The 23,804-nt window shown below is 38.6% G+C and overlaps 1 protein-coding gene across 31 annotated transcripts in view; it reads left to right on the top strand.

Annotated features, from left to right (window-relative positions):
* Positions 1 to 23,804, top strand: part of Syne1 (spectrin repeat containing nuclear envelope protein 1) — a 471,163-nt gene that overhangs the window by 96,150 nt on the left and 351,209 nt on the right. For 16 of the 31 annotated variants that reach the window (XM_063270618.1, XM_017590500.3, XM_039101509.2 and 13 more), the window contains 7 exons: positions 3,322 to 3,405; positions 8,129 to 8,149; positions 8,634 to 8,726; positions 9,890 to 10,068; positions 15,451 to 15,647; positions 16,769 to 16,878; positions 20,847 to 20,897. In XM_063270618.1, the coding sequence (XP_063126688.1) occupies positions 3,322 to 3,405; positions 8,129 to 8,149; positions 8,634 to 8,726; positions 9,890 to 10,068; positions 15,451 to 15,647; positions 16,769 to 16,878; positions 20,847 to 20,897 (735 nt within the window). Of the gene's footprint in view, positions 1 to 3,321; positions 3,406 to 8,128; positions 8,150 to 8,633; positions 8,727 to 9,889; positions 10,069 to 15,450; positions 15,648 to 16,768; positions 16,879 to 20,846; positions 20,898 to 23,804 lie in introns of those variants that run through there. The other 15 variants (XM_039101511.2, XM_039101503.2, XM_039101499.2 and 12 more) reach the window with 4 other exon arrangements.

The following is a 23,804-nucleotide window of genomic DNA, read 5'->3' as shown; positions in this document are numbered from 1 at the left end:
TAATCTGAAGTTACTCAGAGATTATAAATGTGTGTCTTCAGTTTTGCACCTGCCTGTGTGCTGTGATCCAAAATCCCGTGGAGGTGGAGGGCATTGTGCAAAGGAGGGAAGGCCCTGGCTATTCTTGCAGAGCCTTTTCAAAGCAAGACTGTTAACAAAGCATTGTCCTTAGGAGGCTCAGCACAGCGGGGAGTTCCTCCGTAATTACCCCAGGGAGTGGGTAGCTCTGTGGGGAGCACTGCCCTGAGCATCTGGGTAGCAGAGCCCGGGCTTGTGGCTCTGATAAGCATTCAGGAAATGCTTAGCTTTCTCCCTAAGGTCTCTGTATTCTAGTCCCATTTAGCAACCTGTGGTGGCTCCCTTGGCTTTGATTTTTTTTATAAGGGAATTTTAAACATTTTAAATTATTCTTCTTAGATTCCCTGTTTGATTGAGTAGCAGCTGTGTGACATTTACAGAATGTGAGCATTGGCCAAGTTTGGAGGGGATGGGGGTGTGGATCAATACTTGCTACACCACAAACTGTAGAGAAATCTTCTCTAAACTGTTTTTGTTGACCCAGAAGCAAGCTTTTTGGGCGACTCTTCAGTACTTTGCCTTGGGGAGCCTGATAATCCACTCTGGTATGCACATGAACAGTGGACACTTGAAGGGTTTGCCCACCAAGTCCTTTAGGTTCACTAGAGTCCTCAATTCTGCCGTGTGCTAACATGCTAACATGTCTAACAAGCTAACATGTCTCAGATCTGCACCTTGAATATGACACTACCTTATGTCTCTGGAGAAACACGGGTGAGGGAAATGTGGCTGATGCTCCCAAAGAGCTTACAGCCCAGTACTGAGAAGATATACTCACTAGGGATGGTTATCGAGTGAAAATTAGATGCCAACATGAGCCGAGCAGGCATAATACCACAGACGCTATGTCTTCCTCACTGGGCCAGTGCACAGCTGAAGGAAAAGGGCAGAATGAAGGCACTGATTGACTGGACATCAGATTCGACATGGATGCCCTATTTGTAGATGTATTTGGAATATGTGCTGCTGATATGGGGTATTCATATAGATAAATTTAATAGAGTTGAGAATAGAAAGAGCATAGTGAAATTTTATGATATAATTTAGATGACCATGTCAGATATGGGAGAAAGCAGGGATTTTTTTTTCAATAAATAGAATGGAGAAACACTTAAGAAAATATCATGGAATCATTCTTTAGAGCCTAAACATATGCACAATTAATATCAGTTTGCTTTTGGGATCTAATGGCACAAGGTCTTGCCATACTTAGAGAAGATAGGTAAATATCTCTTCTAGATAAAAGAGTTTAAAAAAATAATACATGACCAAAAAGTTCTCGATGTAAATTTTTTCATTTAATGTGATTAAAGTTAAATTAAGAGCATTTTAAAATAAAAAGAAAATAAAGCCACAAAGGAAACTGCTTAATTAAGACAGACACAGTTTACAATGTGAGAGACTCAGAACAGGATGGTATCAAGGATATATAAAGTTCATTTACTAATCAATAAGATAGCAATGACCCAAAGGAAAACTTGGGCAGGAGATGTGGAAAAGAATTTGACAAAAGACATCGGCAGGTCAGAGGAAGAGATCTTTATGCCAGTGCTGATCGGGATATTCAAATGAACACTGGAGTGCATACAATACATAAGCTGAATCGACAATTTGGAAAAGCCATCTGTCACATCAAGTGCTGAAGGGGATGGACGCCAATTATCTTTACAGTGCTTGCAAAGGGGAACATAGTACAGCCCACCGGGAAAGTGTGGCATTAAACACTGAAAGTCATTTTGCCCTTGACAGGACAATTCTAGGGGAAGTAAGCTCAAGAGAAACTCTAGTTGTACAAAAGCTGAGAAGTAGTATCTTGGGAAAAAGCTCCTATCAGGAGAGTATAGACACAGCCCTGCATACATGGCTGACAATGAATGAGGAACCTTTGAGGAAACAGGAAAGTGAATATTGTCAGTGAAATGGTGTGTAGGAAAGACTCAAGGGATGAGTACAGAGAAGTTATTTAAATGAAGGCAACAGCTCAACAAAATTTAGTGTGATTCCTTTTCTTGAGATATGGTCTCAGTCTTTAACCCAAGCTGGCTTTGAGTTCATGGTAAGCCTCCTGTATTAACCAATTTTGAGCTAGGATGACAGATGTGAACTGTTGTGCCTGTCTTAAAATAGGTGCTTTTAAACTGCATACAAATGAATTCATCTAGAAAGGCAAGTGTTGGGCTGGATTTAAATGTTTGCCAAGGCTGTAGGAAGACAGGAAATAAGAATGCATCTGGGTGGGATGAAAGAACATGATGTTGGTACTTAGGAGTCTTGACTATGCCAAGTGATGGACTCGCAGTGTTTTTACCATGGTAAAACATAGTTAATTATATAAGCTAAACCAGTGTTCTATGCATGGTGAAATAATGAGACAGTCATACAGTGATATAAATTCCTAGCAAAGAGCAGTAACAGTCATATAAAATATCTCCTACTAAATATCTTTTAAAAATCACAATCTAAAATTATCACCCAGTAGAAACATAAAGCTTGCTTTTGAAATTTCTGATATGCTATGTAGAGCTCTAGGTTTACACAGAAGAGGGCCGGTTTCCCAGATGAGAACCTTGAGAAAAATTGGCCTCCTCTCACTAATGCTCATTGTCCCTAAACAAAATCATCTGTGTCATTGAAACTCCGTTGGGTTTTCATGCTAAATGTCTATCAAGACAATGCACACAATGTTTTTCATCTTGTCAACATATCGCTGAACAGATGCATGCAAAAAGAAAGGGAAGGAAGAAAGGAAAAGGGAAGAAACAAGAAGGAAAAAAAAACCATTCTCCCAATCTAAGTTTTACTCTTGGTTCATTTGTTCCAAACTTTTGGTCATTCAAATCCAGAAAGGTCAGTAGTAATGGTCAATATCCTTGCATGTCTTCAAAGCTGAAGAAAAGGGTATGAGTGACCAAAAGTACTTTTCGTATAAGTATGTCTTGCCATGAAAGAGTGACTGTCTCTATAGACAGCATGAGAATCTGCTGGACTTTAAAGTCTTGAAAATGAGTCAGGAAAACACATTGCAGGAAAATAATCTACTGGGCTTGAACTTCCATTGAGAATCGTATGTCTCCCAAGAAGTGCAGGGATGGCTTGCCTTTATACATCTGCTTACGTCTCTGGGGTGGAGTCATGGTGACTACTCTTCGAGTCTCTTCAATATATATGATAACACATCTGAGTGGAATATGAAGCCTTTTAATGGTCATACTTATCCTTACTGCTATAAATTTCTTTCCCCAGCCTTGTGAACAAGGACACCGGGGGAAACGAATTCATGCTGTGGCTAACATCGGTACCGCGCTCAAGTTCCTTGAAGGAAGGAAGGTAAGAAACAAAGTGGAAATGCTGGAGAGAAAGCTTGGGTCTTCTGACTTTCACTGTTGTTCGTGGGGGCCAAAACTGTATGTTGTCTGTACTACATAGGCATGCAGCAGTGGTGTAAAATAATTTAGATTTACAGAAATGTTGCCAAAATGTTGCTCACTTCACTCAGCTCCCTCTAGGTTAAGAACGTATGAGATGAGCCTAGGAGTGGTGGCACATGCCTTTAATCCCAACACTCAGGAGGCAGAGGCAGGCAGTTCTCTGAGTTCACGGCCAGCCTTGTTTACAGAGTCAGTTCCAGGATGCAGGGCTACACAGAGAAACCCTGTCTCACAAACACAAAAACAAGCATAAAGAACATAAGCAATGATGGAACTATTATCAAAATAAGAAAATTTAGTGCAACATCATTTATGAAAATATAGACCATGGTCTATGTACCATTGTCCCAGGATTCAATCCAACACCATTCTATGCATCTCATTGTCTCTCACTCTACAGCAAGTCTCCATGCTCTCTAGTCTTTCATGACCTTTGACACTTTAAAGACTACTAGTTAGTCATTTTTAGGAACTCTCAGTTTGAGTTTATGTGTTGTGTTCTTCTGATTATATTGTAGCTCTATGTGTTGTTTCTTCTGATGAGATTGTAGCTCCACATTGCTGGCAAGAATTCTGGGAAGCAATGTTGCATTCTATGTACATTTCGTGGATGGATCTAGGCTTCTGTTTTAATTCTTATGGTGTGGACATCCATCACTTGATAAGTTAGTCTCTTAGTCTTTTTTCTGTGGCTATCACAAAATACTTAATACTGGATGACTTATAAAGACGACAGTATCATGTTCTTGTGGTTTCAGAAGCTGGTGCATCCAAGAGCTTGATGTGAGCATCCACCTTTTGGCTGTACCACAGTGTATTGTGTGTGTGTGTGTGTATGTGTGTGTGTGTGTGTTTATATATATGTTTATATATATATATGTTTATATATACATATATATAAAGTATTCTAAAAATAAATGGGCTCCTTATTCACTACTAATTTCTTTTGGCATTTACTCTGCATGTTTGTTTTATTTTCTGGTCATAGTTGATGATTATGCTTTGTGTGCTGTGTTGTTTTGTTACTCTAGTTTTAGCTGTTGAGAATTCTTCAGCTGGTGTCTGCATTCTATAGACCTGGCCTCATCTCTATTGCATCATATAGCAACATATGTTCTGGTTTCTCATATTTTCCTTTCTATTGATCTGAAATTGATCCCTTCTCTAATGAGATCTTCTTGGTTTTGTTTGTGAATGATATCTATGAGCCAGATCTGTGTGTTGGATATATGTGTGGCTTCTGGATGCTATTTTAGCAAGGCTTTTTAGAAAACAGATACAGAGTACGTGTTTTTTTCCTAATCCATGGATGTACACTTATCTAAACTTCTCCCTTCCTTCCTCCCTCCCCCACTACACACACACACACACACACACACACACACACACACACACACACACACACCACAAAGAGAGAGAGAGAAGAAAGGGAAAGAGAGAGCTTCTCCTACATATGTGTGTGTGTGTCTTTGAGTGCCTGTTTGTCTGCGTGTATATAAAATACTAATTTGCACTGATATTTCTCATTCCAAGCCAGCACCAAACTATTTCCTCTGGCCTTTTAAGCTCATTTGTTTCAGCTTTATCTGATAGTGAGAAACCCAGATTTCATGAGCAACATATTCTCTTCTTTTGACTCTAATTTAAATGTAAACTAGTTTCAGAATTGCTGACCCATGCGCCAGTGGGACCTATATTGAACAACTAGAGAGAGGATTCTCTGCAGACATCTTCCTGTGTTTAGCATTACTGTTGGAATCTATCAAAAAATATTTTCCTTGTGGCCTAGGTAGTTTTATTCTTACCTATCTGCTGAAATATATTTAAATTTCTATATACAAAAGGCTCACACTCATTTGTTATTGTTTCTGCAAAATACACACACACACACAGATACACACACACACACACACACACACACACACACACACACACACACACGTTGCCTTTAGTTCCTTGCTTATTGGGAGAGGTTAGCCATCATCATGGCTCTTAGAGTAAAAGCTTCCCCGAGAGAACTTTATGTTCTCTCTGCACCTCCTACCACACTCTTCCATATCCATTTCCCATATTCTCAACCTGTAGGTAACCATATCCATTTCCCATACTCTCAACCTTTAGGTAACCATATCCATTTCCCATACTCTCAACCTTTAGGTAACCATATCCATTTCCCGTATTCTCAACCTGTAGGTAACCATATCCATTTCCCATATTCTCAACCTGTAGGTAACCATATCCATTTCCCATACTCTCAACCTTTAGGTAACCATATCCATTTCCCATACTCTCAACCTTTAGGTAACCATATCCATTTCCCGTATTCTCAACCTGTAGGTAACCATATCCATTTCCCATATTCTCAACCTGTAGGTAACCATATCCATTTCCCATACTCTCAACCTTTAGGTAACCATATCCATTTCCCATATTCTCAACCTTTAGGTAACCATATCCACTTCCCATATTCTCAACCTGTAGGTAACCATATCCATTTCCCATATTCTCAACCTGTAGGTAACCATATCCATTTCCCATACTCTCAACCTTTAGGTAACCATATCCATTTCCCATATTCTCAACCTTTAGGTAACCATATCCATTTCCCATACTCTCAACCTGTAGGTAACCATATCCATTTCCCATATTCTCAACCTGTAGGTAACCATATCCATTTCCCATATTCTCAACCTGTAGGTAACCATATCCATTTCCCATATTCTCAACCTTTAGGTAACCATATCCATTTCCCATACTCTCAACCTGTAGGTAACCATATCCATTTCCCATACTCTCAACCTGTAGGTAACCATATCCATTTCCCATACTCTCAACCTGTAGGTAACCATATCCATTTCCCGTATTCTCAACCTGTAGGTAACCATATCCATTTCCCATACTCTCAACCTGTAGGTAACCATATCCATTTCCCATACTCTCAACCTTTAGGTAACCATATCCATTTCCCATATTCTCAACCTTTAGGTAACCATATCCATTTCCCATACTCTCAACCTGTAGGTAACCAGTCTCCAGTTTCTGACTTCCTTTTTGTATCTCTATTTACAAGTAAGGTATGTTTCGTACACCTCATCTTTTCTTACATGAAGCTAGAATACTGTAGATAATACTTTGCTTTTCTATTTAGAGGTGTATTTAAGAAATCACCCTAAATCGATTTATATAGAGTTCCTTGTTCATTTCCTACAGTTTCATAGTATTTCTCTACCTGGGCATGACATAGTTTATAAAAAATTCTCAGTTTTTATTAATTTTCAATTAAAAATGATAATGCAGTTTATAACAGTGAGTAAAAATGCCGGAGGAGCAATGAAGGTATATATCCAGGTAGTTCCCTAGATGTGGCTACTAGTCAGAAGGTATGCATGCATTAGATATTGACACTTTTCCCTCCCAACAGGATTATCTCTCAGTTTTAGCCCTAATTGATTTGTGGGAGCAGAGAATGTTTGAATGGAGCAGTATCTAACCTGCTTTATAAATGCATAGCCACAGACTTCCAGAACTCAGGATGTTTGAATTATCTCCTCCCCAATCTATAGTCTCTAAATAAATTCAATGCTCCACAAATGAATAATTGAATATTTTCTTGAACTTGTAAACCTGAAGCAAAATTAGCTTGTGCTTTTAAACAGTTTACATTTCGGTGAGTTGGTGGTACAATGTATCTTATGAAGTTGATGCCCGGGAAAGCTCCAGACCCAGGGATATGTACACACACAACTGTGCCTTCTTTTGTGCAGTGTTGGGGCCATGTTCAGAGCTCTCACCTCTGTCAGTGTGATTCTGTTGTCGATCACCCTCAGTGGGTTTTCCACAGAAGTAGAATGGACAGGATATTAGAAGCATTTAGGCTATTCCATTCTCTATTCAGCTGTCTGGCAGTAGTGCTGTATTTCATTTGAGGAATGCTGAGTTATCAATGTAAGAACAAAGTTCCTCTTGATAATAATGTTTGAGTGAAAACAATTGACACATTATAAAAGGTAAATTTACAAAGACATGGTATCCTTTGCCAGTGTCTGATTCCGTAGACCAACCCTACATCACTTTAAAAAAAAATACAGGAATCATGTATTAAATATTGAATTGACTATGCATAGAAAGTAATGCAATTCAAGTTCTTTTATTGAAGAAAATTATTTACAAACTTCTGAACATTGTTAGCGATACAGTCTTTGAAAACCTAGCTGACAGTTACTGAGCAAGGAGTCCGAGATGCTGTGGATAGCCTTTTCGTATCTTTGATAGGGATTGTGGGAAGAGTAATGACCAACACCCTTTGCATGCTGGGTGACTGGCAGAGCAACTCGCCCTCTAAGCTCATAGCACTCCTTAGAAAGTAACTTTTAATAGTTGGGAAAGTTTCCCAGTGGACAATCCGGAACGATTGTGAGTGGATTATTCTCAAAGCTCTCTATTTTCACCCCAGGGAACTAATGATCTCTGTCTCACAGCGGCCTGACTTTCCTCTGTTCCTCCTTAAATCCCAGCCCCGGCAACCGCACTAACTGCTCTACCCTTTGTTCCCACTGACTACTGATGCTGTTGTAGTTTGTTTCTGTGAGCACATTTTCTTCTCTTTTTGTTTTTCATGTCAGTCCATGTACAGAGGATCACCGGTTAGTACACATTTTAGAGTTTACAACTGCTGACTTTTATAGGTAAAGGAGAACCTAAACTTCTATGCCATTTGGTAAAAAGCATCAAAGTAAATGTATCTTTTAATGCTACCTACCATGATTTCTTTTGCTTTAGTCAACTTCTAAATATATAAAGAATAAGTGATTTTTTTTTGTTTGACTTTTTTATTGTTGTTGACAATTCCCTGCATGGTGTTATGTTGTTGTGTTTTCTAACTTTAAACGAAATAAAAATTTGAGGTCCATTTTGTATTTGTCTTTAGTTTGTACGTTTAACAAATGCCCCTGAAATTTTGATAAACCCATGTGCCTGTTTGTCTCTATGGCTTGCCTTTATTTCTGTATGTCAGTACATAGGCATGAACAAATGCTACGGTTATCTAACAACAGCTTAATCATCGCAGTGTTAAATGAGGCACAGTATTCTGGTAAAATTGTGAGCACAGCTTTTCCTTTTAAACAGATTAAGTTAGTCAACATTAATGCTACTGATATTGCGGATGGCCGACCATCAATCGTTCTGGGACTGATGTGGACCATTATCCTGTATTTCCAGGTATTGTATTCCATTTTGTCTTTTGCCTAATATGACATCAAAGAGGGTGAGGGTGGTAGATGTTCATAATGCCCCCTTTTTCCACACGCTTTGGTTGAACCTTGACCCAGCCGAAGTGTGATTCCCCCACATTCATATTTTAAGGAGAAATTTTCTGTTTCTCCCACTCAAGTGTGTCACGTGAGAATCCTCTACTTTTAGAAAAGCAGAGGCAGCCAAAAGGAGACATATCATAGTGGAGATGAGATAGGCATACAAGGAGCTCAGGAAAATGGTGTTTTATATTTACCTAGGAGGGAACATGGCTGTGAGAAACCAACTTGCCTTTGTCTTTAGAGTAAGTAATTACTCGGTTTTACTTTATTAATTACACCAATCTCCTTTTCCATGGGTCTAATAAAACAACTGAAGCTTGTTTATAAAGAACAGAACAGCATGTGGCAGCTTTGGGAAGGGATCCTTGGTTTCCTCACATTATGGACGGTGACATCATGGCAGGGACATGAACAGGAAAGAGAAGTGACAGGATGAGAGAAGCCATAGAGACAAGAAAGGCACAAAACTTGCACTCCTGAGAACTAACCCTAAGACTCACCAGCTCCTTCCCAGTGCAGCTCCCCAAGAGGTTCCTTCAAGGATCTACTGTTGAATACATCAATACCTCTTAATGTTGCCACAGAAGGGACACATTTTTTAACCTTAAGAAAACAGCTCAAACAATATTTATAGAAATAAATATTGAATAAATATAGAAAAATAAGTATCTTACACAGAGAAGTGTGTAAGATACACCCAGCAAGGCAATAGGGGGAACAAGACTAGAAGTGTTGGAATGATGTCTCATTGGTTAAGATCACTGGCTGCTCTTCTAGAGGACAAAGGTTCAGTTCCTGGCACTCACATGGCTGTTCACTACCTTCTATAACGCCAATTTCAGGAGATCTGATGGCCTCCTCTGCCCTCCACACGCAGGCATGGTGCATATACATACATGCAGGCAATATACCCAGACACCCACAGCAAAGTAAATAAGCCTTAAAAGAAAATATTTTTTTAAAGGCTAAGATACCAACCCTAACCTGTAAGAACTAATATTTTTCTGGGGCATATAGAATGCTAAGATTGATCATTCTCCATTGAGACTTTCTTGCTCACAAACACAGATAGAAGAGCTGACCAGCAACCTACCCCAGCTGCAGTCTCTGTCCAGCAGCGCCTCCTCTGTTGACAGCATGGTCAGCACTGAGACGGCCAGCCCACCCAGCAAACGCAAGGTGGCTACCAAGGTCCAGGGAAATGCCAAGAAGACTCTATTAAAGTGGGTCCAGCACACAGCAGGCAAGTAAGTGCCAACGGTTTGTTTAACCTGGAGCCCAGTAATCATCTTGATGCCAATTTAATGCTCTCATCGCTTCCCGTGGTTGTGAAACTGGAAGAGACATTTGTCTGAACATCCTTGCTTCGAGCATTGCTTCATTCTCCTCTAATTAAACTAGAAACACACGCGTGCTGCCCAGATGGCTCAGCCAGTAAAGTCACTTCCCTGGAAGCCTGATGACATGAGTTAGACCCTGGGAGAATAGAAAGGGGAGAAACACCTCAAATCGTCTTTGGACCTCCACATGCACACCTGAGGGCAGTAAAAACTGAATATAAGCAAAAATCACCACTCATACTCCAGAGAAACGCTGTAATAAAATCACTTCTTCCTTCATTTATGTGACTAAACCTGATTAACAAAATTAACTTATGATCCACCTTTGATTCATAGTGTAAGGGTGAATTCTAATCAGGCCACTGTTCTGAATTTCTACTCTCATTTAAAAGACTGCAAAAAGTTCACATGCTGTTTTCCCTTCACTAAATCATTGTGTTCTATCTCATTGTGTTCATTGAGTTCTAGTTAATAGCAATGTAAGCTTAGGGTCAGATCCTGGAAGAAAAACAGCATTTTCTGAAACTTCCTAGACACCCCTCCCCCATTTTTCTACTTTGGCGTTTATCTGGAACATGAGTTCTCTATCAACTCTGGCGTTGTTATGGTCAACCTAAGTTTACACAGGTCCGCATTTTTATTAGCATGGATATAAATTAAGTAATCTCAGCATCTTCTTTTAGCAGATTTCGTGGGGTTTGATGGTCATAACTGTTTTGTGCTCTGCTGATATTCGGGATAAGTTTCTTCACATAAAAGTGATATTTTCCTTTCTTCTTCCTCAATGACACAGAAAACTAATTCGTTTTCTCCTAGGTTTGTTTCTGTAAAGGACAGTCTGAATCCAATTATCTACTTCTGGAACATAGTTATAAACAAGACCTTAATTCTGAAATATTGCAGCACTAAATATAGGGAGTTCATTTTTTTTAAATGTTCAAAGAGCAAAATTCAGCAGGGAGAAACGGAACAGAGAGGATGTAATTAATATTAGCAATGTATGTGGGTTTGATTAGCTTTTAAAGCGTGTTGGTGGTTTTCTAATTTGGGAGTCTATGACTCAAGATGTCCTCAGAAGTATTTTCAAAAGCAAAGTCTTGCTTCTCTTTATAGTCTATAGTAGAATTTGAATTAGAAAGTCCCCCTACATGGCTTATGCATCACTTAATTGGAACCGTATTGGGCACCCCTGTATCTATTGCTGTCTTACTGATCAGGGAGCAGACGCAGCCTAGGTCAGCTGCTGGTCTGCCTTTACTCACCATGATCTGCTTGTATGACAGATGCTATCATGAAGATGGATGTTGTGGCATCTCAAAGTTATGCCTACAACTTTTATACTGATATCAATGCAAATGTTATTTTTCTTGCCTTGTCTTTACATATACATATATATGTACACACATGCATATTTACAGATATACATATGAAATTGGGGGTCTGAGATGTTTCCACTCATTAATACATTACTAAGATTTATCTCATGTATCTGCATGAACTGTGTAGGGATGGAAAGTGACTCTGTACTGTGAAAATTCTTTAAGAACACATGTTATTAATTTGTTTCCCAATTGCCAATAGTTTTTAATAATTTCCTTTTATGCTATCCTAGGATGTGATTTCCAAATTTCTTGCCAGACATAGACTGATGACTTTACATCACTCCATCCCCATTTTAGCATATGAATGACAATGTCCCTAAAATCATATTGTGGTCAGTAATTGCTGGTTTAATTGTGATCTCTGTCTTCACACAAACTTTAAAAATACACAGATATACATGACAAATGTCTTCTAGAATGCGAGAAAACTAAGCCTTTCAAGTTTTTAACAAGTTTCACAAATATTATCACAAACAAAGCATTGAGTCATATTTACTACCAACTGAGAACAGTTATATTTGGGGGCAGAAATTAATAATATAATCAAACAAATGAAGATGTGTGCATCCAGGTTAACACAAAGTAGTTCTGAGTAAATTTATAGTACAGGTCAAATAAACAAGCAAGCAAATAAACAAACAAAAGACTGTAAACTGGACACATGTGTCACTTCTTTGAGTGTGTATCTAAGTTTTCTTTGTGTTTCTGTATAAAATTCATAAATGATAAATTTGAGGTGAAGCTCAAATTATTTTAGAAAGAAAAGATTTTAGTTTTGTCTGATGAAAAATGATGTATATACCTTTCTATGCACACATGCATTTTCTATATATTTTTGAATGAACAGAAGAAAATACACTGATATGTTCAATTACTCTAAGAGTAAATATTTAAGGAAATCATCCATGTTTCATTGGAATAATGAAAGTCCAAAAGGTCAGAAAAAGTTAATTATATGGTGAATATTCACTAGCTTGCTCACATAATGTGTTATTGCAAATTTACTCTCTTAAAAACTAGTTTGTAGTTGCCTAAAGGGACAAACACTTTACATGCAGAAAAATGAGCAAAGGCAGAGTGTAAGGAGGAATCAAAGGTGGAGAGGTAATATTTAAATGAAGAGAAAACAGAGATGGAGTGTTGGATTATCAGATGTCTGCTGAAAAAAATCACATTTATACTGGGAAGGTAGAAACTTAATTAGTTAAGAGTCTATTCAAATCTTCTTTATATTTATAAATGCCTTAGCAGATAGTTTTACCATATTTATTTCATAGTAAATAGTTGTTCAAAAGGTGCTACTTTTAACACTTACATTTTTACAGTGTACACTGATACAGTATGTTTGAGAACCAAATTCATACTTTTCAGGCTAGGTCACTTACCAATTTTAGCAAGTTACTCATGAGAGTTTCAGAGTATAGTTTTCATGGAAACCCTGAGAACCTGCTAAAAACTAGATGTTTCTGTTTAATTTAGAAATATCTATAAAGTTAACAGGACAATTTTTTTAAACTTCACACTTATTAATTGAGGTGTGTGTGTGTGTGTGTGTGTGTGTGTGTGTGTGTGACAGAGAGGAGTTGGTTATGACACTGCATGAATGTGGTAAACCTGAAGACCACCCTTGGGATGTGAATCTCTTCTTTGTGGAATCAAACTCAGCTTGATGGCCTGGCTTTCACAGCAAGCGCTTTTACCAGCTTAGCCATTTCATTGGTCTGTTGAGACTAATTTTTCAGAAAAGAAACTATGGAAGATTCTATTTGCCAAGTGTGACCTAAGCACTGGTGTCTGTAGCTTTTACCCTGAACCACAAGGTTCTGCCCATGCTCAGCATCATCTGACGTTCCCTTTCTGAACTCCGTGATCCTCAGTATGTCACACAGGAGGAGGTTCCCCAGCAAGCTTGTGCTTCTATTTTTGATACGAAAATGTTATCACCAGCTTGAATGACTGCATTAATTAGAACTGGTTTGCATCAATCAAATTTACTACCAGAGAAAAAAGATTCACCACTAGGACATTTCTTTCAAAAAAATGAGAGAGAGAGAGAGAGAGAGAGAGAGAGAGAGAGAGAGAGCGCAAGCCATTTGATTAGTGGAGTAAGTGCTATAAAATGCAGTGGATGTAACTGCATTGATTTGCATATGAACTGCATCAATTTGTGTCTGTGCTGTACTGATTTGCATATGTGCTGCATCGGTCTGCATGGGTGCTGCGTTGATCTGCATATGTGACTGCACTGATTTGTTTTTACATTCTATAATGTACTTGACATGACTTAGACACATCATTGCAACCTGTTAAAACCTGTGCTCACAGGACAAAGTGAAACTCATTCTATTTTACGTCTTAATATTTTTTCCCTTTTAGAAATTTTTTCACACATTTTAATATAATTCTATTTGCATTACCAAAGCAAGCATAAAATGTGTTTTAAATGTCTATAACAATAATGGGAAAATATCGTTCAGAAAATACTGCATGGCAATATTCACATCCAATCCAGTCTCTCAGATGTGTGAGGCAAGAGAATTGGCAGGTCCAAACTGGACTACTGAGTAAGACTCTCTCAAGAAAAATTAAGAAGAGAAGAAAGGAAAAAGAGGGTAGGAAAAAAAAGAAAAATAGATCATTAAAACTTTTTCATCTTAAAAATCTATAAAAAGTTTGATTGATAAACCGTGTCCTAGTATGGCTCTGGTTAAAATGACTGGGCTTACTACCCAAAGACTACGTGGACTGACCTGGTTCTCCAACCTTATAGGTAGCAATGAATAGCCTAGTATGAGCACCAGTGGAAGGGGAAGCCTTTGGTCCTGCCAAGACTGAACCCCCAGTGAACGGGATTGTTGGGGGGAGGGTGGTAATGGGGGGAGGATGGGGAGGAGAAGCCCATACAGAAGGGGAGGGGGAGGGGTTAGGGGGGATGTTGGCCCGGAAACCGGGAAGGGGAATAACAATCAAAACGTAAATAAGAAATACTCAAGTTAATAAAGATAAAAAAATATAATTAGTTCAGTATTTTAACAGAATTATTTCATGACATTCTAATAAGAAGTCTCAGGACACTACCAAAATAGAAAAGTAATTCCGTAAAACTACAACACGACTTATATTTTAACAGATTTTAACTTTTGTTTTTCATTTTAGTTTTCTGGATATATGTTATATCTTTTAGAGGCTATTTCCTTCTTCACATTAAATGTGTGTAACAAACCTACTTCACAATGCTTAGGAGAGTACTAGGCTCTGGATATAATAAATTACTAAATTTTGTAGCTCATTAAAATAGGAAATTTCAAATTGTAGTTTGCATATGTTTGCATCTGTAATCAGTATTCAACAATTTCTTGAATATTCAGCAAGATATCTATAATTTCTCCATATGGTACTTGTTAAACACTTGCTACTTAATCATTCGATTCAGTGCAGCACCATGAAGGCCAGAGAATGTCAGGAGTATTTCATTGTCTGCGGTAAACTACTCAACAACGACAATGTCACTTTAAAATGGACGTGTTACTATAATGAACATACAATACATTTCTAGATACTTCTATCACAAAGACATAAGTTCAAGCCATCATTCTAAATCATAAGGGCTATGTGGTTCTGAGAGGATTGATTACTTAGCCTGCTTGCAATTCAGTTCTCTGTTCAGTAAACTGAAGATAATATATAACACAGAAGTGTGGAGGAAATTTCATTTAAAGATTTTTTTAACAATGTAAATGTGCTTGCCCATATATGGGAAACTGTTCCAAAGGTAATGAAGCCTTTGATTTTAAATAAAATATGTGAGTCCTCCAAAAAAAAAATGGCTGGGCTTTGTTTGAAACCAGAAAGTGCTGCTGTTACCAGTTCCAACTGTGACATTGTTTTCTGTGTTTATCACAATAAGGCAGATGGGAATAGAAGTGAAAGACTTCGGCAAGAGTTGGAGAACTGGGTTGGCCTTTCATTCAGTCATCCACGCTATCCGGCCTGAGTTAGTGGACCTGGAGAAGGTGAAGAATAGATCTAACAGAGAAAACCTGGAGGATGCCTTCACTATCGCTGAGACACAACTAGGCATCCCCAGACTACTTGATCCCGAAGGTACATGTAACGATCCTCATATACAGACTGTAGCATGTTTGCATGTTCCCAACCCAAACATTCCATGACTTTTGAGATTCCATTAAGAATCATGGCACTGAAGAGTGCATGACAGAAAGATAAATTCCCAAGGTCTGTTTGCTACCCTACCGGGGAATAGGCTATGATGTCAATACTCCAGACACCTCTTTGCCATTGACATATTAGCCTCATGGACAGAACTTAAAATATCCTGTTGGTGGTTCTAAATTCATATTTCTCAGATACCCAAAGACCAGGCAGCTCTGAGACCTCATCGAAGTTTCTTTGAGCAGTAGAAGGTGGTTAATGCAGAAGCACAGATGGTCAAAGTTCCAGGAATCAATATCAGTAAAGTCTGCCCGCCCCACCACACAAATAGGGCATCTGTATCCTTCCCACCTCCCTAGGGGTAAGAGAACATGCAAAAGAGGTGACAGCAAGCTTGTAAGAGTCAGTCAGTCATTGGGGAGAATGGGAGCGAACAGTCCTTTCAGAACAACAGGACCACTGTACTTATGAACTCCCAACAGCTGTGCTTGGGCTGTCTCCACAAGGTCAGGCAGTCTCCACTGTAGCATCAAGAAAGATGGAGTTCATGAATGCCATCCATAACCATGGGCTATGGACGGCTGATGGCTTCTGGGGGATGGGAGAGTCACTTTCCTATAAGTGTGGAGCTTCTGGTAGGTCAACCACACTCCTGTAGATAGCTCCATGCCAGGAATCTATATGGGTAATACAATGGATCTGATAGGCTATTTTTTGAGGGACATGAAGTTTGAGGGTAGGGAGGCAGGAGTGGGTCTGGGAGGAATTGGAGTTTGAATATGATTAAATTATATTATACGGAATTCTCAAATACTGTTTTTTTAAAAAGGATTCTGCTGAAAGGTTTTCATGGTAGATGTGTAAGGGAGGAGAGCTGTGACAGGTGAAAAGAATTACCTATAAACCACCAAAGTCTCAAAGAAATAGAAGTTCTTACTTGTTTTCTGCCTGGCTCAGGATGGGAGTTTGAGGTACAGCAGCTACACTTCAAAACTTACATTAATAAACATCCGAAAGCTGAATTAGCTTACATCTGAGTTTTATCTTTACAGATGTGGATGTGGACAAGCCGGATGAGAAGTCTATTATGACTTATGTGGCCCAGTTCCTGACACAGTACCCTGATATTCGTGGTGCAGGCTACGATGTGCAAGAGAATGATGTAGGTATTGGCTGTCTCTGAATTGAGGTCCCTCCATGATGACTACATACACTTACGCATGCATACTGTTTTTAAGAAGTGAATAAGACTGAATTGTAATGTCAGACCAAGACTGTAAAGATGATTGCAACTGAATAAGAAGTAATAGATATTGTATAGCAAAGATTTCTCCTGTTCTTATGACAGGGGCAACAGAGAGAACAGTGCCAGTAATAAACATTATAATGAAACTGAAATTAAGGAGAGGCATCAGTTTAAGATTCTGATGGATCACATCAAGTGTACACACAGTCTGGAGGCTCCTTCTACGTAATCTGTTGCAATTTAATTTAGAATTTCAAAGTTTATGTATCTCTTGTCACAGCAAACATGGAAATAAGGCATAATTTACACGAATTCTAATCACTCCCTGTGATTAGATTTTTCAGCTTCCAATAGTTTAAATGACAGTTTCCCTTCTGAACATGCTCAGATGATCTATGATCGCTGTCATAAAATTTAAAATCTTGGACAAAAGGAAAATGTATTTGACCTTCTAGATAGATTGAATCTGTTCTAGGAAATGCATACCAGAAGAATATGTTGTATTTAATTCCAGATATATTTATGTCATAGAATTTCAGAAAAAAATTCACAGTACCCATACAACTTTAGTTATTTTTCTGTTAATATGAAAAAAACTGTATAGGTCACTGCGTGCACGGGCAGTAATCTAGTTGTATAAACTTAAACATTGCAAATTTCCAATTATCTATGACAAATAACAGGATGAAATTTTCTTATTAGATTATTTCTCAGGAGTGGAATCCCTCCTCTCATTTGAATGTTAAAATGTCAGTAGTGTGTGAAGTCTTGTTCAAGCTTCCGGAAGAAAGCCTGTTCCAGTTGGCATTCTAGTCAGCACATCAGATGCCTCATTTCTGAGGATAGAAACACTGATGGACACAATGTTCTGATGTTCTCAGACTTGAAACTTCTCCTGCACTCTTTTAAGCTACAGCATAATGGATTTTCCACAGAGTTTCGATTTTATTTTAAGGCTAAATGGTTCAGGGCAAATGATGAATGGTTTCCAAGATGCCTTAATTGCCATTTCCCTGATCTCAATTGCAGTTTGTGAGCTGTTGGAAAATATAAAGAAAATTTATATAAAGCAACTATTTTTAAGGGAGTAAACAACAAATATATTTTTCATTACATATAAATAAGTAAGTAAGTAAATAAACAAATAAATACTTATAAACAGGTCAGGAAAGAAACAGTAAGGGAGCAGAAGTTAAGTTTGTAACAAGAGGTATAGTGCTGAAATATCAAGTCATTGATTCAGGATAGGATGGAGAGAAGCCGCAGTTTGTTTCAGGATGCTCTTGGGCCAAGTTAATAGAGTGGTTGGTACAATTGTGCTTTCTAGAACTACAGATTAGGGAACGTTTTGTTCTTGTTCCTTCCACCATCCAGGAAGAAACCAACTACTAGAGTAGTTTACTGTGATTATAAAGCAAATGCTCCCAAGAAGCACAGGGAAGACAAATGAAGGCCGTGCACTTGCTAGGCTAGCTCCCTTAGATTTTGATGATAAACTTGGACTTGCAAGTTGCGGTGTGGGTGAGGGATTTTATTTAAAGTACTGGGTTCCCACACAGCGCAGCTTTCCAGCTTGCTTTTGTATATTCCCTGTGTGCATTTATGAGTGATCTGGGTTTCCATTGGGGATGTCCCTGAGAAGAACTGTCTTTTTGGTTGTGAGCTGAAGGGGATTGCAACTCCATAGGAAGAACAACAATATCAACTAACCGGGATCCCCAGAGCTCCCAGGGACTAAACCACCAACCATAGTGTACACATGGAGGGACCCATGGCTCCAGCTGCATATGTAGCAGAGGATGGCCTTATCTGGCATCAATGGGAAGGGAGGCCCTTGGTCCTGTGGAGGCTCCATGCCCCAGTGTAGGGGGATGCTGGGGCACTGAGGCAGGAGTGGGTGTGTGGGTGAGTGGGTGAGCACCCTCATAGAGGCCCGGGGTAGGGGGAATGGGATAGGATATTTGTAGGGGGGGAATCTGGAAGGAAGACAACATTGGAAATGTAAATAAATAAAACAACCATTTTTTTAAAAGAACTGTCCTTTTAGATAGAATGGCAAGGTATGCTTCCAGTTAGAAAATGTAGAAATAAATTATATTTACATAATATATATTTATATTATATTTGTTATGTATATTATATGTGTGAGCATATATGTATATGGGCATGTTTACATTTTATCTATTTCATGGCATTCCATAGGCTAGAGACATATTAGAATCAAAAGAAGATTCCCCTTACCAAGAGCGTAAGGCAAAGATTCTTAGAGATAAGAAACACACACACACACACACACACACACACACACACACACACACACACAGCACATATACACATAGAAAACATACACAAAGGATACACAGACATGGAAAACACACAAAGAAGACACCCTCAGAGGATACAAACTTTTTAGTATGCTTCACTAAAAAGACCTCAATATTGAGAAATTAACAATAATGTAGCAAATGAATTTTGATTATTTAAAAATATTTTCTTCAGTCTTCTTATAATAGAAGACTTGGATGACATTGTCCAAGTCATCTTAAGGTTAATTTTAATAAAATGTTTTTATAAAGGTTTTAGAAAATGTTTTATAAAATTTGCCCTTTGAGGTAGGATTTTATGTGTAGAAAACAAACAAATAAAGCTGACTACTTTTTCTTCTTCTTTTTTTTTTTCTTTTTTCTTTTTTTCGGAGCTGGGGACCGAACCCAGGGACTTGCGCTCGCTAGGGAAGCGCTCTACCGCTGAGCTAAATCCCCAACCCAAAGCTGACTATTTTAATAATAAAATATATCTTGGAGTTTGTATTTGTCAATGAGGTTAAGGTGCTTAATGGTGTGAATGAACTTTGTGGACTTGTACTGTAGGCTGTTAGAGTAGTCCCTTCAGAACCTTTGGTATTTGTTTACTTGGGTCTTAGTAAGTTTCTTAGTCCGTTTTTAAACAATGTCAGCTCATTCTTCCATATTTGATTTCTGTATCACTTGTGATGCTATTTAAATAAAATATGTTATGGATGCATTTAAAATATGATTATTTTGGTCCAGCGGGTTGGCACAGTGGGTAAAAAAGCCTACCAAGTCTAATAAACTGAGTTCAAATCCCTGGACCTACACAGTAGGAGAGAATTGACTCCTGCAAATTGTCCTCTGACCTGCACGCACACATGCTGCGGAAGCATGCACTCCCCATCTAATCCTTACACACGCACTAAGCATGTAAAATGTAGATATATGCATATACACACAGACACATGCACACAGAGATATAATATATTAATATATTCTATAAATGAAATTCATTTATATATAAATTTTCTGACTGAAAGTATTCATTTACCATGCCATTCCTCAGCCAATAAAAGCAATGAAGAAACTGATATTCCTCAGGCAATTTGTACTGTCGTAAATGAATAAAATAGGCCAGTTGACTCAGTAAACTTCCAGTCATTGTTTTCCATTCAGAGCATTACTGACTTCCTTCAGAAGGTGAGTGTGGGGCTGGGGATTTAGCTCAGTGGTAGAGCGCTTGCCTAGGAAGCGCAAGGCCCTGGGTTCGGTCCCCAGCTCCGAAAAAAAAGAACCAAAAAAAAAAAAAAAAAAAAGGAAGGTGAGTGTGGTCTTAACCGTGGTCCTGACAGAGAGATGCATACTCTGTCAGTGTATTTACAGAGGAAAACAAATGTCTATATAATCTTTCCTTACATATTTCATCTGCAGTATTTGAAATTTCAGTAGCATGGTAGAAGCTATATAAACATTATAAGTGATTTTATGCCTTAAATTATTGTCTACTAATGAAACAGAAGCCTGTCCCATGATTTTCTTATAAAATTTTGCTCCTGGTTTATATTATGTGTCTATCTATTTTCATATTGTTAGGAAGTATTTCCAGTTTACCCATCTTTTGCAAATTATATACAAAACTCTAAGGTAAGATTTAAGGAGTCTTAAATCCTCTTCACTCCTTAGCTTCTGCACCAGTCCTTTGCATGTATTGTTTTCACGCACACATTCCTTTTAACATCTTCATTATGTGAACTCCTTTACTGTCTAACACAACAAATAATATTGTCTGTGTGACTAAACATTAGTGCCAACCTAAGCCCACTAACTTTCAATGACAACATGGTAAAGAATACCAGACTTAACAGCATTACTAAAGAGATGTACAATGACTATGTTGGGTTCTTTGGAATGTGATACACACAAGTAGAAGTCAAGTGTCACGACTGTTTCGACATCTTAAACTATTGGACAGAAAACTACTGAGAACGGAAAGATCCAATGAGTGTGTCCTCGGTCTGCCTTTCCTCATATGTCCTTGGACCAATATTGGGTCAGGGGCTCAGCAAAGTCCATGTATGTAGTAAGTGTTTAGAAGTATTTGCAGAATGAATTTTTTAATTAATCATTCATTTGTTTACATTTCAAATGAAATCCCCCTTCCAGGTTACCCCTCCATAAACTCCCCAGAATGAATGTTTTAAATTCTTGCTCACATCTAAGTTGTTGAGTGCTTAGCCTACCTTTTAACCTTCCATATTTCTTTATATAACCCCTATGCCCTGTACTTATGCCAATACACATTAGAAAGCTGTAAGTAATTAATTTTATGTCAAGCATTAAATTACTTTGAATTCCTGATCTATGCAATATAACTTTTTACCTATGTGAACATGACACAAAAATATGAATATGTTTTAAAGAGAGAGAAAGAATTTAAAGATAGAGATAGAAGGGAATTCTCACAGTTTAGCTGCTTGGTATGATGTGTTGGGCATGAAGTACCCCCCTCTGTAGGCAAACAGACCTCTGTGTCTTTTAAATGCATTTGAAAATGCCCATTTGAAGAGAAACCACTCAGCCAATAGTTTCTGAGACTCCAAGAATTGTATTGAGCTTCATTTCCCTCTTATAAGGAGAGATGCTGAGTGCAAACATACCTGCAGCTCTCTTTTCAGATGGTTTGTCGCTGCCCCTACTATCATCAGGAGGCTGCCGGAGAGCTTCTAAGGCAGTTATTTCTAAGCACAAGCCTCAGATGACTCCTGAAGTAATTTCAGTTAGTGACCAGCAGCTGCTCCTAGGCCCAGATCCCAGTGTGCGTCAGAAGCAGAGACTGACAAGACATCTGCTACAGAAGGCTGACAGTGGCATTCACAGCTCAGTGTGACAAAGGCCAGGGAAGATGAGGGGCCACTCTGACCTCTCCTTCCCAGGAGACAGACTAGGGGCATTTTCCTTGTGAGGCCACAACTGTACAGTCATTACTAGTTCATTTGTGAGCGTGAAAGCTCTCCAGTAAGAAAAGGTGACCTTTGATTACATTCACCTGCTCTTTCAAAAAAACATCATGACAGAGAGCTGAGGCTTTGCAGTGTGGTCCCTGCTTCAGTGTTTTCATAATAAATATACTACCAAGTAATCATTATTCCACACCCAGTAGCCAAGTCCCATATTAGCTGCTAGAGATAAAAAAAAAATACAATGTCAGACATCAGGCTGGATAGCTACCGGGGCTAAGGGTGCTACAGGCTTGTAGAGGAGAGTCTGACTTTGTGGGACTCTGCAGGTTGCTAGGCAGCAGCCTGAGACCCACCTGAACATTTGTTTGTGATAAAAAAAATCATTGGGTCCTTCCTGCATCTATTGAGTCAGGAGTGTGTGTTGAGTATTGAGCCAGGGGGTGTGTGGTCATCATCCAGGTTTTCCTAATCCCTCCGGATGAACGTAAGACATTTACATGTTGAGAAGAACCAGCATAGGCAACTCCTAGCTCAGACCTGTCAGTTAGGAAAAATCTTTTCAGAGAAAGTCTCAGGAAAGAGGGAAACACGCGTTCAGGAAAGAGATAGCCTCGTCTATAGGACCTGATGACGAGCCGGGTCATGAATCTACCAATGCTGTGTGTCTAACCCTGTCCTGGCTGTGTAATAGTAGGTGACCTCAGATTGTAGCCCAAGCCACAGAAAGAGTGTATGATCAATTAGTCAAGCCAGGGAGACCCGTTAGTTGAAAGCCATGTACAAGTGAAGAGAAGAAAAAAAATCATGTGAAGCCTGTTTCTATTTATCTTGTCATTCATAAAAGAAATAAAATCCCAGGAAAATTACAGTTTTCACTTCATGGCCACTGGGATGTATGTTCCTGCTTTTATTTTTAGAGATGAGTTAGTAAATAAAAACCAGACATTTGATTCTGAAGATGAATTGGTAAAGCTGTAGTAGGAGTCATGCTGCAAGGAAAACAATATTGAACAGTCTAGGTATGTTTCCCATGTGTATAGTAAAGATAGTAATGGCATACTTCCAATTGTAATATGCCTGATTTGTCTAATGTTACCATGACAACAGACAACCCTTGACAACCAAAATTTACCCCATCGACAGCAGTTCCTTGGGTTATCAACATCTATGCTTTCTTTTGTTTTAAAGAATCATTTGTTTCAAGAATCATTTGTTTCTTTTATGTACACTGTAGCTGTCTTCAGACACACCAAAAAAGAGCATCAGATCCCATTACAGATGGTTGTGAGCCACCATGTAGGTTGCTAGGAATTGAACTCGGACCTGTGGAAGAGCAGTCAGTGCTCTTAACCATTGAATGATCTCCCCAGCCCAACACTCAAGTTTTGACCAGCAACCCTCAGGCTTCTGCTCCAGATGTCACTGCTTTTTATATAGTTTGAATGCAGGGTGTTCTGTTTCAATCATGTTTCCCTCATTAATAAGGCAGTGTGGTAACTTAAGCCAACATTAAATGTCCTTAATGATGAGGGAGAAACAGAAGGATAATTTTAGTACTTGAAAGGTTTTATCTAGAATTGGTTTTGCTTCT

This window comes from Rattus norvegicus, chromosome 1 (genome assembly GCF_036323735.1).
Source record: "Rattus norvegicus strain BN/NHsdMcwi chromosome 1, GRCr8, whole genome shotgun sequence".
Lineage (NCBI taxonomy): Eukaryota > Metazoa > Chordata > Mammalia > Rodentia > Muridae > Rattus > Rattus norvegicus.
Note: the sequence above shows the minus strand (reverse complement) of the source record. Positions and strands in the feature narration are given on the sequence as shown.